General features: G+C 41.8%; 1 protein-coding gene and 1 long non-coding RNA gene across 2 annotated transcripts in view; one reads left to right on the forward strand and one right to left on the reverse strand.

Annotated features, from left to right (window-relative positions):
- Positions 1-5,367, reverse strand: part of LOC130684135 (uncharacterized) — a 118,187-nt gene extending 112,820 nt beyond the window's left edge. The window contains exon 1 of the long non-coding RNA XR_008998292.1: positions 5,236-5,367. This is a non-coding gene — a long non-coding RNA (uncharacterized LOC130684135). The remainder of the gene's footprint in view (positions 1-5,235) is intronic.
- A 115-nt stretch (positions 5,368-5,482) lies between these two features.
- Positions 5,483-13,092, forward strand: SOD1 (superoxide dismutase 1). The gene is made up of 5 exons (XM_036880296.2): positions 5,483-5,653; positions 9,267-9,360; positions 10,662-10,731; positions 11,552-11,669; positions 12,660-13,092. The coding sequence occupies exons 1-5, from the start codon at positions 5,582-5,584 to the stop codon at positions 12,765-12,767; spliced, it is 462 nt and encodes a 153-aa protein (XP_036736191.1). The 5' UTR covers positions 5,483-5,581; the 3' UTR covers positions 12,768-13,092.
- The last annotated feature ends 1,718 nt before the right edge of the window (positions 13,093-14,810 follow it).

A 14,810-nucleotide genomic window follows, 5' to 3' on the forward strand; every position in this document is an offset into this window, starting at 1 on the left:
ATTCATCTACTGATGGACACTTAGGTTGCTTCCATATCTTGGCTATTGTAAATAATGCAACAATAAACATAGGTGTGCATATATCTTTCAAATCAGGGATTTTGTTTTTCTCAGGTAAATTCCTAGAAGTGGATTACCTCCTTTAATCTACCTATTCAGATATCTTAGGAGTAATTCTCACATATGAACATAACCATGCTACCCCCTGCTAAAACTTTTTGGGTGGCTTCTCAGCTCTAAGTTAGAAAGTGCTTTTGACCACACGTAAAAGAAACCTGGTTATGCCTGTTCGACAAAACATTTTTTTCTTCATGTTGAGATAGAGCAGAGAAATGGGACAAGGGTCATGCCATCATAAAATCTACTTAAGCCTGTGAAAAAGGCCCAGTTTATTCTTTAACTTAATTGATATGCTGTTCTTCCTTTTCTTCCAGCCCCTTATCAGTTCAGTAACATTGTAACCAGGATGAGAGATAGACCTCCTGAGTGTAAATGAACCTATGTGGGTAAAGAATGCCAAGATCCAGATTAACATAGTGATCTTAACTATTTTTAAGAGAAAATTCAAAGTAATTATTAATCATCTGTATACATCATGCCTTATACCAACCCCTACCCAAGAGGCCGTATAAAACCCCAAACCCTAAACCCTTAAGTGCAGCTCCTCTCTGAGGTCACCCACACTCCTGAGTGTGTACAGTCTTACCAAATAAAGTTGCTTGCTGCACTTCATCTCTGAACTATTTTTCACACTAAAGAACTCACCAACATCCACCTCCAGTTGGTAAGTGTCTTTGCCTCTTTGCTATTTCATTCCACCTTCTAATCTTAAGCACAAACCTTTTTTTCTCCCTATTCAGACCAGTAGGGAAGCGGCAGTGGGAACCTCTGTGTAGGGAGGGTTTTGCACGTTCAGTTGACCGGGTCACCCGAGACGGAACTGCGGCCATTGGATCACAGTCCTTAGGCAGGCTGCCGGAAAGTCTTCTCTCTTTGTTTTGGAAAGTTCTCAGAACACAAACTCACTCCATCCAGTGCTCCATTGCTCCCCTAAATTCTGGGGTTGCAGGGATATGATTCCCACACCACACACAAGTGGATACTGGACACCAGGTGACCCTGGCTTAAGGAGTTAGCAAGGGATGTGCCTTATGCCAAGGAGGAGTTCAGTGAACTTTCCCATTCTCCCTTCTTCCTTGCTCTCCACTGCCTGCATGGCTGCTGACATTCCTACTACTTTTTCTTTCCTGTTGGCACTTGTTCAACCTGATCACAAATTCTTTCCCAGTCAGTCAAGAGCTCTCCCCAGATGCAGCTGCCCAGCAACAATGTGATGATGACAAGTGCCAAGGTAAGCAGCCCATTTCCAGGGAAATTCACTGTTAGTTTTTTATGTTTTACAGCAATGTAATGTGCACTTAGAGTTTAAATATATATAATTTGAATATAATTAAGCCCAAGCACAGAATTTTCAAAAAGGTTCCCAGATGGTTCTAATGAGCAGCATGGGCTGACAAACACTGTACCCAGCCCAGGTGCCTCTGATTTACAGCTGAGATCAAGAGAGAATATCCAAGAAGATACAGTAGGCCAGAGTGAGCCAGAGCCCAGGCAGGATCTACTAAACACAGCATACAACATGTGTTGCTGTGATTAAATATACAGCTAACTCTCAGTTAGAGTTTGCAAACTTCTAATCTCACACTATTCACTCCTGTTTACTAACAACCTAAATTTATTTTTACATTTCTCCACTTCCAACTTTCAAAACTGCCTCAGATACTTCATGAGTCTGTGATATAATCTTATCGTGCTTATGGGTAATAGCATTCAGTTTTAGGGACTTACTAAGGTTGAATATTTGCAGGTAGACCTAGCTAATTAATACCACTTTTGTTTCTCATTTGCTTTCTAGTTATTAGTGCATTTGTTTCTTAGTATTAAAAAAACATCTCTTTCTCTTTGTACTTTAAAATTTTCCCTAGTTCTGCCATTTCCCTACAAGTCATATAAACACAGGTTTTTCATAAGCAAAGGCCTAGGTGGTAATCGCGACATGTGATGTGAAGGAGATGAATAGAAAGCCACATATTTAAGGAGAATTACTGCAGGTGTAGTGGGGAAATTGCCTTGAGTCACAGAAGAAAAAAAATGATTTAGGAAAAGAGAAAGATGAGATGAAGGAGGAAATAGAAGAACGAATCCTAAGAATGGAAGAGGAGGTAAGATGACAAGAGTGGAAATGCAAGACTGGGCTTCTGGTCCCTCATGCTCACCTCTTAACTACAGAGGTCCCCCAAACACCGATTTTCATCTCAGGAATGCCAGACTGACACACTGCACTGTAAGCCGCTTAGTCATCTGCACAGGCTGCAGTATGACCTGAGGCACCTATTGCCCCTCATCATTTCCTACAGAATCAGAATCTCTCTGGATCACCCATGCCCCATTCTGTCAGATCGGCCACATTCCATGGCTCAAGACAACCCAAGCTACTGTAGGATTCTCTTGATGTCTTGAAGATAATGACTCTCAATGGGATGGGCCTGAAACAACAGTGAACTTTTCAAAATTACCTGGCTGAGTCCTCTGGCCACACGCCAGTTTGAAACACATGAACTCGGTGACCAGATTATGGGGTAGGAGCACCCGAAAGTCATTTGATCAGGGAATCTCAAGGTCGAAAGGAACAGATCTGCCCTAACACAAGACTGGGGCAAGAGCACAAATGGAGGCCCTCATCCTGTGTACTACATATGTAAATGTTATAAATCAAGATAAAAGCTAAATAAAACATATCCTCTCCTTCTGCCTTAACAAATATATCTTCATAAAGACCTGGAAGGCAGTTTCAATTTGGAATTCTTGGACTACCTTGAGTTCTGTGTAGGAAGGTGAGAGCCAGCGCCTATCCCTGGTCTTTCTACCTTCTTTCCCCAGCCCTGGAAACAGGCCCAGGACTATCTGGACAGGAAATCCACAAGCCCTGGCTATTCAATGAGTTCTAGAATAGCGGTTCTCAACTGGGGGCAACTTTGCCCCTCAGGAAACGTTTGGCAATGTCTGGAGACACTCTGTTAGTCACTGTCTGGGGAGAGAGAGGCACTATGAGCCATCTAGTGGATAGAGGCCAGAGATGCCACTAAACCAGCAATGCACAGAATGGGCCCCCACAGTGAGTTATCCAGCCCAAAATGTCACTAGTGCCGAGGCTGAGGCATCCTGCTTTAGAACACAAAACAGTTCAAGATCATACTTAAATTCCCAAACCCTGTCCTAGAAAGAAGGGTAAGGATCTGGGTGGGAGCATCTTGGTTCCACAGACTCTGCTCCTCCACAAGAGATGTGGCCTGAGGAGGGGGGAACGGGGCCCTCTAAAGTGTGGGAGCCCAGGCCCAGGGGCTCCCTTGCCCAGTGTGAGGGCAACACTAGGAACAGACCTCAGGGGTCCTCTAATCCTGCAGGGCACAAAGCCTTTCTACTGCCCAGGCTTTGTCTGATATCTGAAAAAAGGCCCAATCTCCTGTCCCAGAGTTAATCTTTCTATCCCTGGCTGCCTCACTGCAAGTTCTTACCTTTAGAACTGAAATTTGACTCTAGTATCCTGGAACCCGAAGAAACTTAGGCCTTGGGGCAAAGGCCCTTTGGCCTCCATTTGCACAATTATGCAACTGTCTAGCATGAGCCAGTTATCTAGAGAATACTAATAAGTACACACAGCAAAATTACAAAAATGTGCATTTTCTATAGAATATAAAACGTGAACTATCTCTGGTAGAGGATGCCTTAGAGTCCAAGGGTGGAAATATGTAAATAAAGTGTAACCCAGATGTGCCTGAGTTGGTACCTGTCCTGCTTTGACTGTACCCTTTAATTACATCTCAGGATTTTGTCATCCTCACAGCTGAGTACTCCCTACTGAGCATCAGAGGAAAATGCAGATTGTCAGAAGAGATGGGAGGATTTTAAAATCCCACAAAGTAACAGGAACAGAAATACCCAGCAGGGAGAGCTCCTCCTTCTTAGATCAGTCCCTTCTTGGCCCCTGCCTAGGCCTCCTAGCCTACACATTTCTTTTTAGAACATTCTCCCCATCACCTCTTTTGAGTTAACTAGCCCCAGCTCCTGACCCCAGTGCACATTTCTTTTTAGAACATTCTCCCCATCACCTCTTTTGAGTTAACGAGCTCCAGCTCCTGACCCCAGCTTGCATGCTTCACTGGGCATGAAAAACACCCATCAGTCAGAGGTTTTCAAAGTTAGGTTCCAGACCAGCAACAGCGCCACCTGAGAATAAGTTAGGAATGCAATTTCTGGATTCCCCTCCCAGACAGACTGGGTCAGAAAACACAGCAACCTGCAGTTTAACAAGCCTTCTAGGTGAGTCTAAATCTCATCTCTTCCTCCTAAAACAGTTTAGTCACCTTTGTTGTTACTCAGACACACCCTTTCTGGGGACGGCAGATGAAGACGTTTCTCCCTTCCATCCTCCTGCCCCCAACCTGGTTTATCAAACTATTCTGCCAACAGAAGTGGGTGTCTTGTGGGCTTAGATTCTCATTCTAAGCCATATTGTTTGACATGAATTCATGCTTGGTGTAAAAAAAAAATTCTGAGGAACATTAAGAAAGTTTAGTTCTCACTCCCCAAATACCCATAGTCTCCTGTACATCTTTCTAGACATTTCTGAGCACAAATAAACATTTATCCTTAAAAAACACACCCACAAAAGCAGTTTGTACAGTTTGCTCATTTCATAGTATGTCTTCAAGTATCTTCCTTGGATGACGAATAACATTCTGGTGTGTGTATCATAAATTATTTACTCATTCTACCCTCCTCCACTATTGTGGCAGCAGAGCCACAGAAAACATGAGAGAAGTGTAGAAGTTAATCCGTTGACATTTTGGTATTTTTATGGCTGTAACCTTGTCAAATAGGAAAAATTTGAAAAGAATATAGAATTCTGCTAAACACACTAGTAACCCTATGTGCCAAGGACTAAAAAAAATGCAGGGAAGAAAAGGTGAAGCCAGGGATTGAGATAGACAGATTTTAAAGACCCTCAGAAATCCAAAAAAATAGGACCATTAAAAAATGAAACCTACAAAAATCACCCAGCTTGATGGGTTCCAATTTAAAAGCAACAAACCAGACAACGTGACCAAAGTCTGTTACAATTAATGACATTTTCAGCCCAAGTGACTTCAGATAGTCAAGGCGTGCCACGTGTACCTCATTTTTCCTGTTTCGCGTACTGCAATCTACGGGTGGACACAGAAAGGCTGATTTTTCCGCATTTCCAGGTTTCCAGGCGTTTTACAGCTGTGAGCTGAGCGCGCCCGCGGCGCGGTGGGGAAGATCCCCACGCGACCCCTTGACCCCGCCCCCGGTCACTCTTGGCCAGTGGCGTCCCGAGCCAGTGGCCGAGCGCGCAGGAGGCGATTGGTTCCGGGCCAGAGTGGGCGGGGCGCGAGTTCCGGATATAAAAGGCCCACCGCGCCGTTCTCCGCGTCTTCTGCGCTGTGTCCTGCTACGGTGGAATTCTTGTCTCCCGCACCGGAGCGTGGCTCCGCCAGCCATGGAGAAGAAGGCCGTGTGCGTGCTGAAGGGCCAAGGCGATGTGGAGGGCGTCATCCACTTCGTGCAGAAGGCAAGGGCTGGGGCGTAGGCCGGCGGCCGGGCGGCGCTCGCGCACCTGTGCCCCGCAGCGTGCGGCCCGCCGAGCCTCGGCCGCACCCTCCACGCCCCTGCCCCACCGCCTGGCGGGTTCGCGCCGCCCGAGGCCTGGGCCGTGCGGCGTCTGCCTGCGCGCCTAGCCGCGAAGTGCTGAGTCACCGGGCGGGTTCGGCGGAGGAGGCGGTGCGTGGCGAGGCCTGGAGCGGGTGCTACGCGGGAGCATCGGCGGACCCGGCGGGAAAAGACCGAGCGAGGAAGTCGCCCCTCTCAGGCCTCCCCGCCGCCCGGGCGTGTAGGCCCGGGCGAGACCTGACGCTTTTGGAGAGACTACGGTGGCCCTTCTTGCGGGTCATTTCTGGTCCTGAGGCTCTGGTCCTCAGAGTTGCGCAGCGCGGCCTGCCTTTGGGATCCGTGGGTGGCGAGGGCGGCGGGCCGAGTATCGTCGCGTCGGTTAAAACCCTGGGGCGCTGTTTCTCTACGTCTGGGGTCTGCAAACTGCCGCAGTGAGGCAAATCCACCCGAGCTGTTTTCGGTACAGCCCTGGGCTAAGGGATTTTTATATGCTTGAAGGGTCCTGAAAAACAAAAATTACACATCTGTCAAAAGGCAGAAATACTAGAACCAGTGAGTCACCAAGTATTAATTAGTAGAAGTTTACTGTGTACATACCAGAGGACACTTTGCACACCTTTACTGGGATCCCTGAAACCAAAACGTGGATTGAGGATCATGTATATGGTGTAACAAAGCAGCTTATATAGTGACGCCGCAGTGACTCTTCATTTACAGTTGATTAGCTAGAATATTACAAATTTCTTATTTAAACTATGATGAATTGGTTAATAGTCACCGAATACCAGCCTTGGAAATAGTTTTAAGTTTTGCTTATGATTTCCAGAGGCATAAACAAGAAATGACCCAGGTTGAGTTAGTCTTGCAAAATAAGGTAAATTAAGCCTTGCTTTTAAGGCCAAGCTGGTTTTGTCAGAGAATTTTCAAGGCTGTTCTCTTCGTTGTTGCTTTTTACATAACATACCTTAAGTGGTCCTTTTAAATCGGGAGACTTTGCTGACTCATGCTGTAGGTCATGGTCAGGCTGTGAGGGCAAAGCAGATAGTCCACTGAGCTCCAAAAAGCCGAGGTCAGAGGGTTTTCCAGGGCAGTTGTCTTTAACCCCGGGTGCACAGTAGACTCATGTGGGAGCTTTTAAGAAATACGTATACTAGGGCCCAACTCCAAACCAATTACATAAAAATTTCTGGGTACACAGTCTGATGTGCGCCTATGATTGAGAACTGTGTTGGTAGCGGGTAATGGATGGGGTTTGGGAGTGGGATGGTAGAGCTAGAGTTTGCATTGCGTGGAATTGTCACTTACCTCTCCTCTTGGGGCATTCCTTTAACCACGTTGTAAAGTGACTTTGAAATTGCTCTCCTGATAGGGCCCATCACTGACATGGTCAACGTTCTGAACAATTCTTGTAAAATAAAGTATATAGAAATACTCATTGTTAATATTGCAAAGCACATGTGTTGCAAGGAAGGTCGTTGTGATAAGACTATCCCCTGAAACCTTAGTAAGGTTACAAGTTGATGAAAGATTGTTTATGTTGTACTTGGCTTAATAATTGTAAGAGAATGTTTAACATAAGAATGAACCATAATCTTAAAGTGGTGTACAGAAATGTGAGAGGGCAGGAAAAATAATCTAGGTGGTGTCCCATTTGTGAAGTTTATTTAAGGGAATTTTCCTGTAAGTGGTTTCCAAATGGTCTTGACAGGGCTCTGGCATTTGTGTGAATTTTCTTGTTTTCATTGGCCAGACTTTGTTTTTTCCTCCTTTCCTTTAGCTATTGAGTATTGGGTCCATTCCAGGGCCACGTTTTTGTCCACCTTACCTGAACAACTTTTAAGGTGCCACTCCCTCTTTTAAGTTGCAAACTTCATTGTAGTGGTGCTGTTCATACCTGATAAAAGACTCTTGGATAGTTAGATTGTAGCTCTGCAGATATGCAGATGTATCAAATTGGCAGTAAACTGTGTTTGGCCTATTAAGTGTTTCTAATTTTGGATTCGTTTCTCATCTTCAAAAAATTGGAAGATTTACCTTTAAGTCCAATTAAGTCCAAATTCCTAGCTTCTCTTAAGAAATAGTAGGTCTGCCCTTACCAAGCTCTTTAGTAAGGGCAGCAAGAGGCTGGACCAGTTCATACTCTTTGTTTCCCTGACCTGTTTTACTCAACATTAACAGCTTGGCCCCTGGAGGATTCGTTGTACCCAGGCAGATAATTACGTTGACTGTACTATACGTTACCTGCCAAAAGGAGTCCTGAAAAAACCTGCCCTCTTGGTCTCTCTGTGCTCTTGAAAGACAAGCCGCACGTTTTGGAAGATAAAATTCACATTTAAGGTTTTCCAAAGTAAAGGTTGTGCTTTACAAATACACAAAATACCTATTCTCAAGAAAAGCAGAGAAAGGCAGCAGTTGCCACCCTGCTTCCTTCGAGCAGTGGTATTTATCCAGTGGAGAGTCTTCAAGGCTAACACTGTTTTTAACTGTTGGCTCTGACTAAAAAAAAAGCAAAGCTAAAACAAACACACCATCATGTGTGTTACTGTGGAGTGGAGGTGCAGGTATTTTATTTTAGTTCCTAAGGTCTCTAGCTGTATGAGTAATTTCCTGCTTTGTGTAGGTAGCCCTGCGGTATTACTACCCATCACCATGACCTGAATGGCAGTACTTCAGTGGTTTTTTTTCCACCTGTTTTACTGTTTTTGCAGTCCTTTGTGTTTTGCTCTCAGTAGTTGAGAGTGGAAAGGTTACCCAGGTTTCAATGCCTGAAAAGACTTCAGAAAACAGTACCTTTGGTCAAACTAAGATCAGTCTCTCAGGGGCAGTGGAATAGGATATTTTCTGGCTATTAATCAAAAATATCTATGCTGGAAATTGATAAACACCTCCCTTAACCCCACTAGTGGAGAGTGGAGAACAGAGATCCTAGAGTAGTCAGATGGGCATTTCCAGAGTATCTTTTTATTTTTCTTTTAAAAAGCAAATCTGTTTGCTCTGTGGAAGAGTGTCTGCATGAAGAAAATAAGGTGTTAAAAAGTGTATGATGTACGAACAATTGGATTAAGAAGTTTTTTTTATATACACAGTATGCAAAGATAACCTATTCAGAAGTATGTACAAAGTGAATGAGAACTTAACTCATGTTACATACTCATTTTAAGGCAGGCAAACCCTACAAAGTACAAATCCACATTCAAGAGCGCACTGCCAGCCCCTCTGCTGGGCACTTTCTCTGTGCTTTCCATTTGGTTGTGATGCTGTGCTGCAGAGCTGCTGGCCTGTGAGCGTTAGAACAAGGTCACCATCTCCCTCGCATTGGGACACAGGCCTGGAGCAGTTAAGCCTCTTGCTGGAATTCACCACTAGAAGTGGTGGGCCTGGGATGTGCATACAGATATTTTCTTCCTAAGCCCATGTTCTTTCCACTTCACTGTGAGTGGTGAAGGTAATTCAACTCTTTTCTGGTTCAGAAACATTTGCTTTCTCAAACGTCTTGCACTTTTCTTTGAATAAAGGGAGATGGGCCAGTCATGGTATCAGGAACCATTAAAGGATTGACTGAGGGCGATCATGGATTCCACGTCCATCAATTTGGAGATAATACACAAGGTGGGTTGCGTGGGTCTAGTGACTCATACTTGTTCACTTAGTAGGATCAGTAGGACTGAGTAGAGTTAACCCTAAACGTTAAAACCCTCAACATTAAAAAAAAAAAAGTTAATATGACTATTAGGGTCATTGTTAGGGAGTTGAGCCACGGAATAGTTTTTGACACCTAAGTGTCGAATGGAAGGGGAGGAAGTTGATGTTTATCACATTTATACTTTGCTTACATAAGATCTCCTGTTTTTTTTAAGAAAACAATAGAGAACAAAAAGTTTAGCTGCTTTCTTACTCCCCATAGTGATCCCACTTGTTTGTGAGCTGGGGTTGTGCATGGGTGCTTCAAACAGAGTCTGCATTTATTTGCATTGCCCTGTCAGGAGAGCTCCACCCCTGGAACAAGATCCTTAGTGGGACAGGAAGTAAGATAGAACTGAAGATTGGTAAACTGTTGGTGCTTTGGATAGAGTTTCATTTATTCAATGTGGGATTAGAAACAAGTTAATAAAAGTTGATGGATTAAATTACATCTAGTGATCTTTTGCCATATTTGTGTAATCTGAATTTAGGTATTTATACTTTTTATGATGAGAACTTGATTCATTTTGCTGTAATTTTTTAGTGGCCCATAATTTGATTCCTATAGTGACTTAATGACCAGCTTAGATCCATTTCAATAATTACTAAGATTCCACAAGTTGCTTTTGGTCGACTGCCTTGGCTTTGGGAGGCCGCTGCTTGGTGGCTTTGACTTATTCCCATAACCTTGGTGGCTTGTGTCTTCTCCCTTGTGGGGGTCCTGGGGATGGCTGGGAAGAAGCTGTAAACAATGGAAACTTTACATCAGCTGCTGAAGGAAGAAAAGAAACAAGCCTGCATCCTTCTGGTTGTGTTCTGGGAAATTGCTTTCCCTCAAGCACAGGAAGGCCATTTATACAGCATATATTCTGCATGCATCAAGCAAAGGGCACAAATGGGACACTTGACTGGTGTGTAGTTGGGAAGGTAGTGTTTTGTAGTTAAGATGTGCTACCTTACAAACTGGCTTCATTGTAATGGGATTTTCACAATACAAGAGCCATTGAAGGTCAAGCCTTGGCCCTCTTAATTTATAGGGCAGTGAAGAACCCAAAGCCCACCCCTGCCCATTTTGTTTATCATAAAGTGTTGCTTCCTGTTTTTTTTAGCCTAGAGTCATGATATAGTTCAGTACCTTCTCCATTTAAGGTTTCAGCAATGACCAGTTTCTTTTTAGAATTGATTTTGGAATTTCGATTCATGATTTAGCTTTTTTTTTTTGCAAATAGGCTGTACCAGTGCAGGTCCTCATTTTAATCCTCTGTCCAAAAAACATGGTGGGCCAAAGGATCAAGAGAGGTGAGTGACAAAATGCTTGTCTTACTGAAATAATGGTGATGACTTTCTGTGGCTGTAAGGGTATGCTGTTTGCAAATTGCATGCTGAGATAATTGAGTGGTCTCCCCCACCTCTGCTTTGAATTTACCACCCCCCAACCCCCACCCTGTGTAAACCCCCTGCCCCAGGTGCTGGAGTGGCTTACTCCCTGAGCTGAGGAGCCGGTGATAAATGGGGACACTTAAAACAATTTGGTTTTGTAGCATTTATTGAATATAGAGCTAATACAAGTGCCAAAGGGAACTAATACAGGAAATGTCATGAATAACAGTACTGTCAGCTGCCAGCAAAATAAACCATCATGATGAAACATAGCAAGCTTCATAGGTAAAAATTTGATATTGAAAATTTGGTGGGTCTCTTTGTATGTGTGTGTTTTCTGAGAGCCTTGCAGGAAAAAAGTACTACATTTAAGGGTAAGAACGAATTAATTTTTATAACAGAGACCTGTGGGCATAGCTTTCTTAGGCCAAAACTTAATAGGCATAACTCAGTAACTGAGTTTTCCCTTTGGTACCTTGCCTCTGAAATTCAAGATTTGTCCCCATCACACGATTCTTCCCAGAGCGTTACTTTGTAGACTTGAAGCTTGTTTGAAGAGTAATGTGTCTAGGGTGTCTAATTATTTTTAAATTTGTATGTTTCTAAAATTTTGGAAAAGGGGGCCTATTTGATATATGCTGTATCTACCCCTTAGCTTTTGTATGTCAGTCAGTTTTTAATTTAGCTGATGTTAAGTAGCAACCAATCCTAATTCCTCTGATGCTTTTTCAATGTTAAGGCATGTTGGAGACCTGGGCAATGTGACTGCTGGCAAAGATGGTGTGGCTGTTGTGTCTATGGAAGATCCTATGATTGCCCTCTCAGGAGAACATTCCGTCATTGGCCGCACAATGGTGGTAAGTTTTCATGTAATACAAATGTGCATAAAAGTTCTCCCAACATTTATTTTTTATCTATTACAGAATTATTAATCCTGGTTTTTAAGGATCCACGTAAATTGTACCTTTAGTTCAGATTGGAAAAGCACTTATTTTCCTGGAATACAGTGAAGATAAATTAGTGATCTAGGGCAGTTCAGAACACTTCTGCTAAGATGCAGTAGTAGTAAAGCAGATTGTATTCGCTCATATTAGCTCTGCATTGTGGAAACAAAAGTAGTCTTTATTTAGCTAAGTCTAAAATCTGGGATGGACCCCAGTATTCATTCATATCTGTAGGGTATCACTTGCTTAATGTGTGGGAAGCAGTTGCCTCAAGTTACTCATGGGAGTGGCTTCTAGTTCATGCAAAACACCATGTAGTATAGGCTCTTATGCCTACCCCAGAGGACAGTTTAACATTCAGTGGTCGCTTACTCTCAGCTAACCTTTTATCCTTAGCATAGTTGTGAAGCAGAAAAATCTTTGATCAGTGTTTCTTGAGCAAAATCTAAAATACTGTTTGAATAGTCCAATATATTTTTAGGATTACCTCTTATTTACAGGTTTATAAAGTTCATTAGACATAATTCTGACAGTTTTTGGTTCACTTTGATGTGTACATTCTGAAGACCACTGCTATAACCGAGGTTACTGAAATTTCTCATGGAGGATTAAGACCAGCAGCAGTGTGGTGGCCTCTCTAACATAGTTGTTTTTAGTGTTTTATTTAGCAATAGCAACACTCACGTAGGGTTTATAAGTAAGTCATGTCCTTGCATCTTCAAGAAAAAGCTTTCAGTAGTGGTTTCTATTTTTACTACTAGATTAAATATTAAGAATATTTCCCTACTAGTGTTATTCTAACATGTTATTTTCTAATATTAAATGGTTCTTAAGTGTTTTGGGTATTAAAGAGGTGGTAATTACGGATAGTGCTAAGTTAAATGTTCTTAAAATTTTTTAAAGGTCCATGAAAAGCAAGATGACTTGGGCAGAGGTGGAAATGAAGAGAGTACAAAAACGGGAAATGCTGGAAGTCGTTTGGCTTGTGGTGTAATTGGGATCGCCATGTAAACATTACCTAGGCTGTGATCTGAATCCTACTTACTCATGTTATTTTGCTAGTTGTAGAAATTTAACTTGATAAGCATTGAACATTGTAATCTTAAAAGTGTAATTTGCTTGACTTTTTAAATATTGCTTTAAGTACCTGTAATGAGAACTGGTTTATTATCATTTGGAAGATTTGTATAATTTTATAAAAACTCATATTCAGTTAAAATGTGTTTAAGTGATCTCTGTAGTTTGCCACTTAATTCACATATGGGTATTAAACTTAATTGTCTGAACCTTTGTTCTTATTCAAGCCTGCAATAAATACACCTTATATGGCACTGTATTTTGAGCCTGTTAATAAGCCTGTTAAGAGTATCCAAATTGAAATTCTAAATGAGTTCTGATACTTGTATAGAGAGCTTGAATGGAAGTGTTGGTAATACATTGATGGGTATTAACTATTTTATAGAGCTCTCTTTGAAAGTGTGAAGATAATCAAAATGTAATTTTCAGCAGCTCTTTTTTTTAGCTACAGCTAACCTTAACTTTAATCCTGGGCAAGATAATGCTTTGTAAGCTTTAGGGAAATTAAGGTGGTTTCTCCGCTTAGCCACTTACCATTTGATGTAAAAATTACTTATTTTTAAAAGTAGGTTTTACGGCTCAAGAGAACCTTCTGATAACTTCCAGTGAATTGTGAATAGCAAATTAGTCTCATTTAACTAATAATAAGAGTTACCTGCTTGCCAAAATGGTGCATACTCCACTTTTGTAGACTTGTGAACATTTATAATGAAAAAGGAGAGGTTGGCACAATCTGCTTTCAGATTAGCCCTTTAAAGAAATATACTGTAGCATTATAAGGTAGAACCGAGGAAATACTTAAATGTGGTTCTGGTTAAATATATACACCCAATTGTCTGTTTTCTCTTATTGTAAATACTTAACATACCTGTAAGAGAATGCTTCTAAGTATGTTCATCTAACTCAGGGCTGACCATGTGGGTTAGTTGCTTACTGATGGAAAATAGTAAATTTATTTCTGATAGGGAAACTAGAAATAAGCTATAATTCTGATCATAAATGTGTGGTGTACTTTACCAAATGTAGATAGATGACTTAGAAAAAGCCAATGTGGAATAAAACAATTGTGTGTTCAGTTTTAAAATTGGTGATAATGAACAATATGCTCATAGTAAGTGGTTAAAACCACTGTCAGGTAGAAACATTAAGAACAGTATTCAACATTTCTCTTATGCACACAATCTGTTAACAATTGTGGGATAAAACTCAAAATACAGGGACTTGCTTTTGACCTTCATAGCCCAATCACTAACACTTACTAATCAGTTTTCTGTCACGCACAAATAGGGTGGACTCAATACTTGCAATTGGAAATATGGTTGCAAGGAACACAACATTGCCCTGGAAACAAACACTATCCCTGTCAGACTTTTAAAAATAAAACTGACAGAGTAGCTTTGTTTGGAGAATGAGGGCAAATAAAAAGGTAACTGCTCAGCACACTGAAACCAGAACAGTTGAAAAAATGTAATTTAAGGAAAGCTTCAACAAGCCAGTAAATACTCAGGTTGTATGACAGGTTTTCCTCAAAACACTGGGTAAAACGGTTTTATGTAATGCTTTTCTGATGTCAGATACAGGTCTGATTTGATTTTGGATGTCTCCGTGTAACAGTTCTTGGATAACCTACAACTATTTTTCCTAGTTAACCCAACAATTTTAAGTAAAACATAAAATATATGTGGCAAGTTTAGTCTACCTCTGCCCAGCAATGGTAAAAAATGTTAAAGGTAACAGATAAGGCTGATTGGAAACAACAGGCCGCGTTTCAGTCCTTAAACATACAAAATAAGACAAACTTTAGGCTGCAAATGTTACTAACCTTGATTTTTCACACTTTTGAAAAATTTAATGTGATTGGTAAGAAAACACTCAACCTACCAAACAAAGCCTCAGCAATCAGGTAAGTTTATACTACAACAGGTAATGCTGGGATCCAATTTTTCCCTCAGCAAAATCTCTACCAATTAATCGGCA

Source organism: Manis pentadactyla, chromosome 1, assembly GCF_030020395.1.
Source record: "Manis pentadactyla isolate mManPen7 chromosome 1, mManPen7.hap1, whole genome shotgun sequence".
NCBI classification, from domain to species: Eukaryota; Metazoa; Chordata; class Mammalia; order Pholidota; family Manidae; genus Manis; species Manis pentadactyla.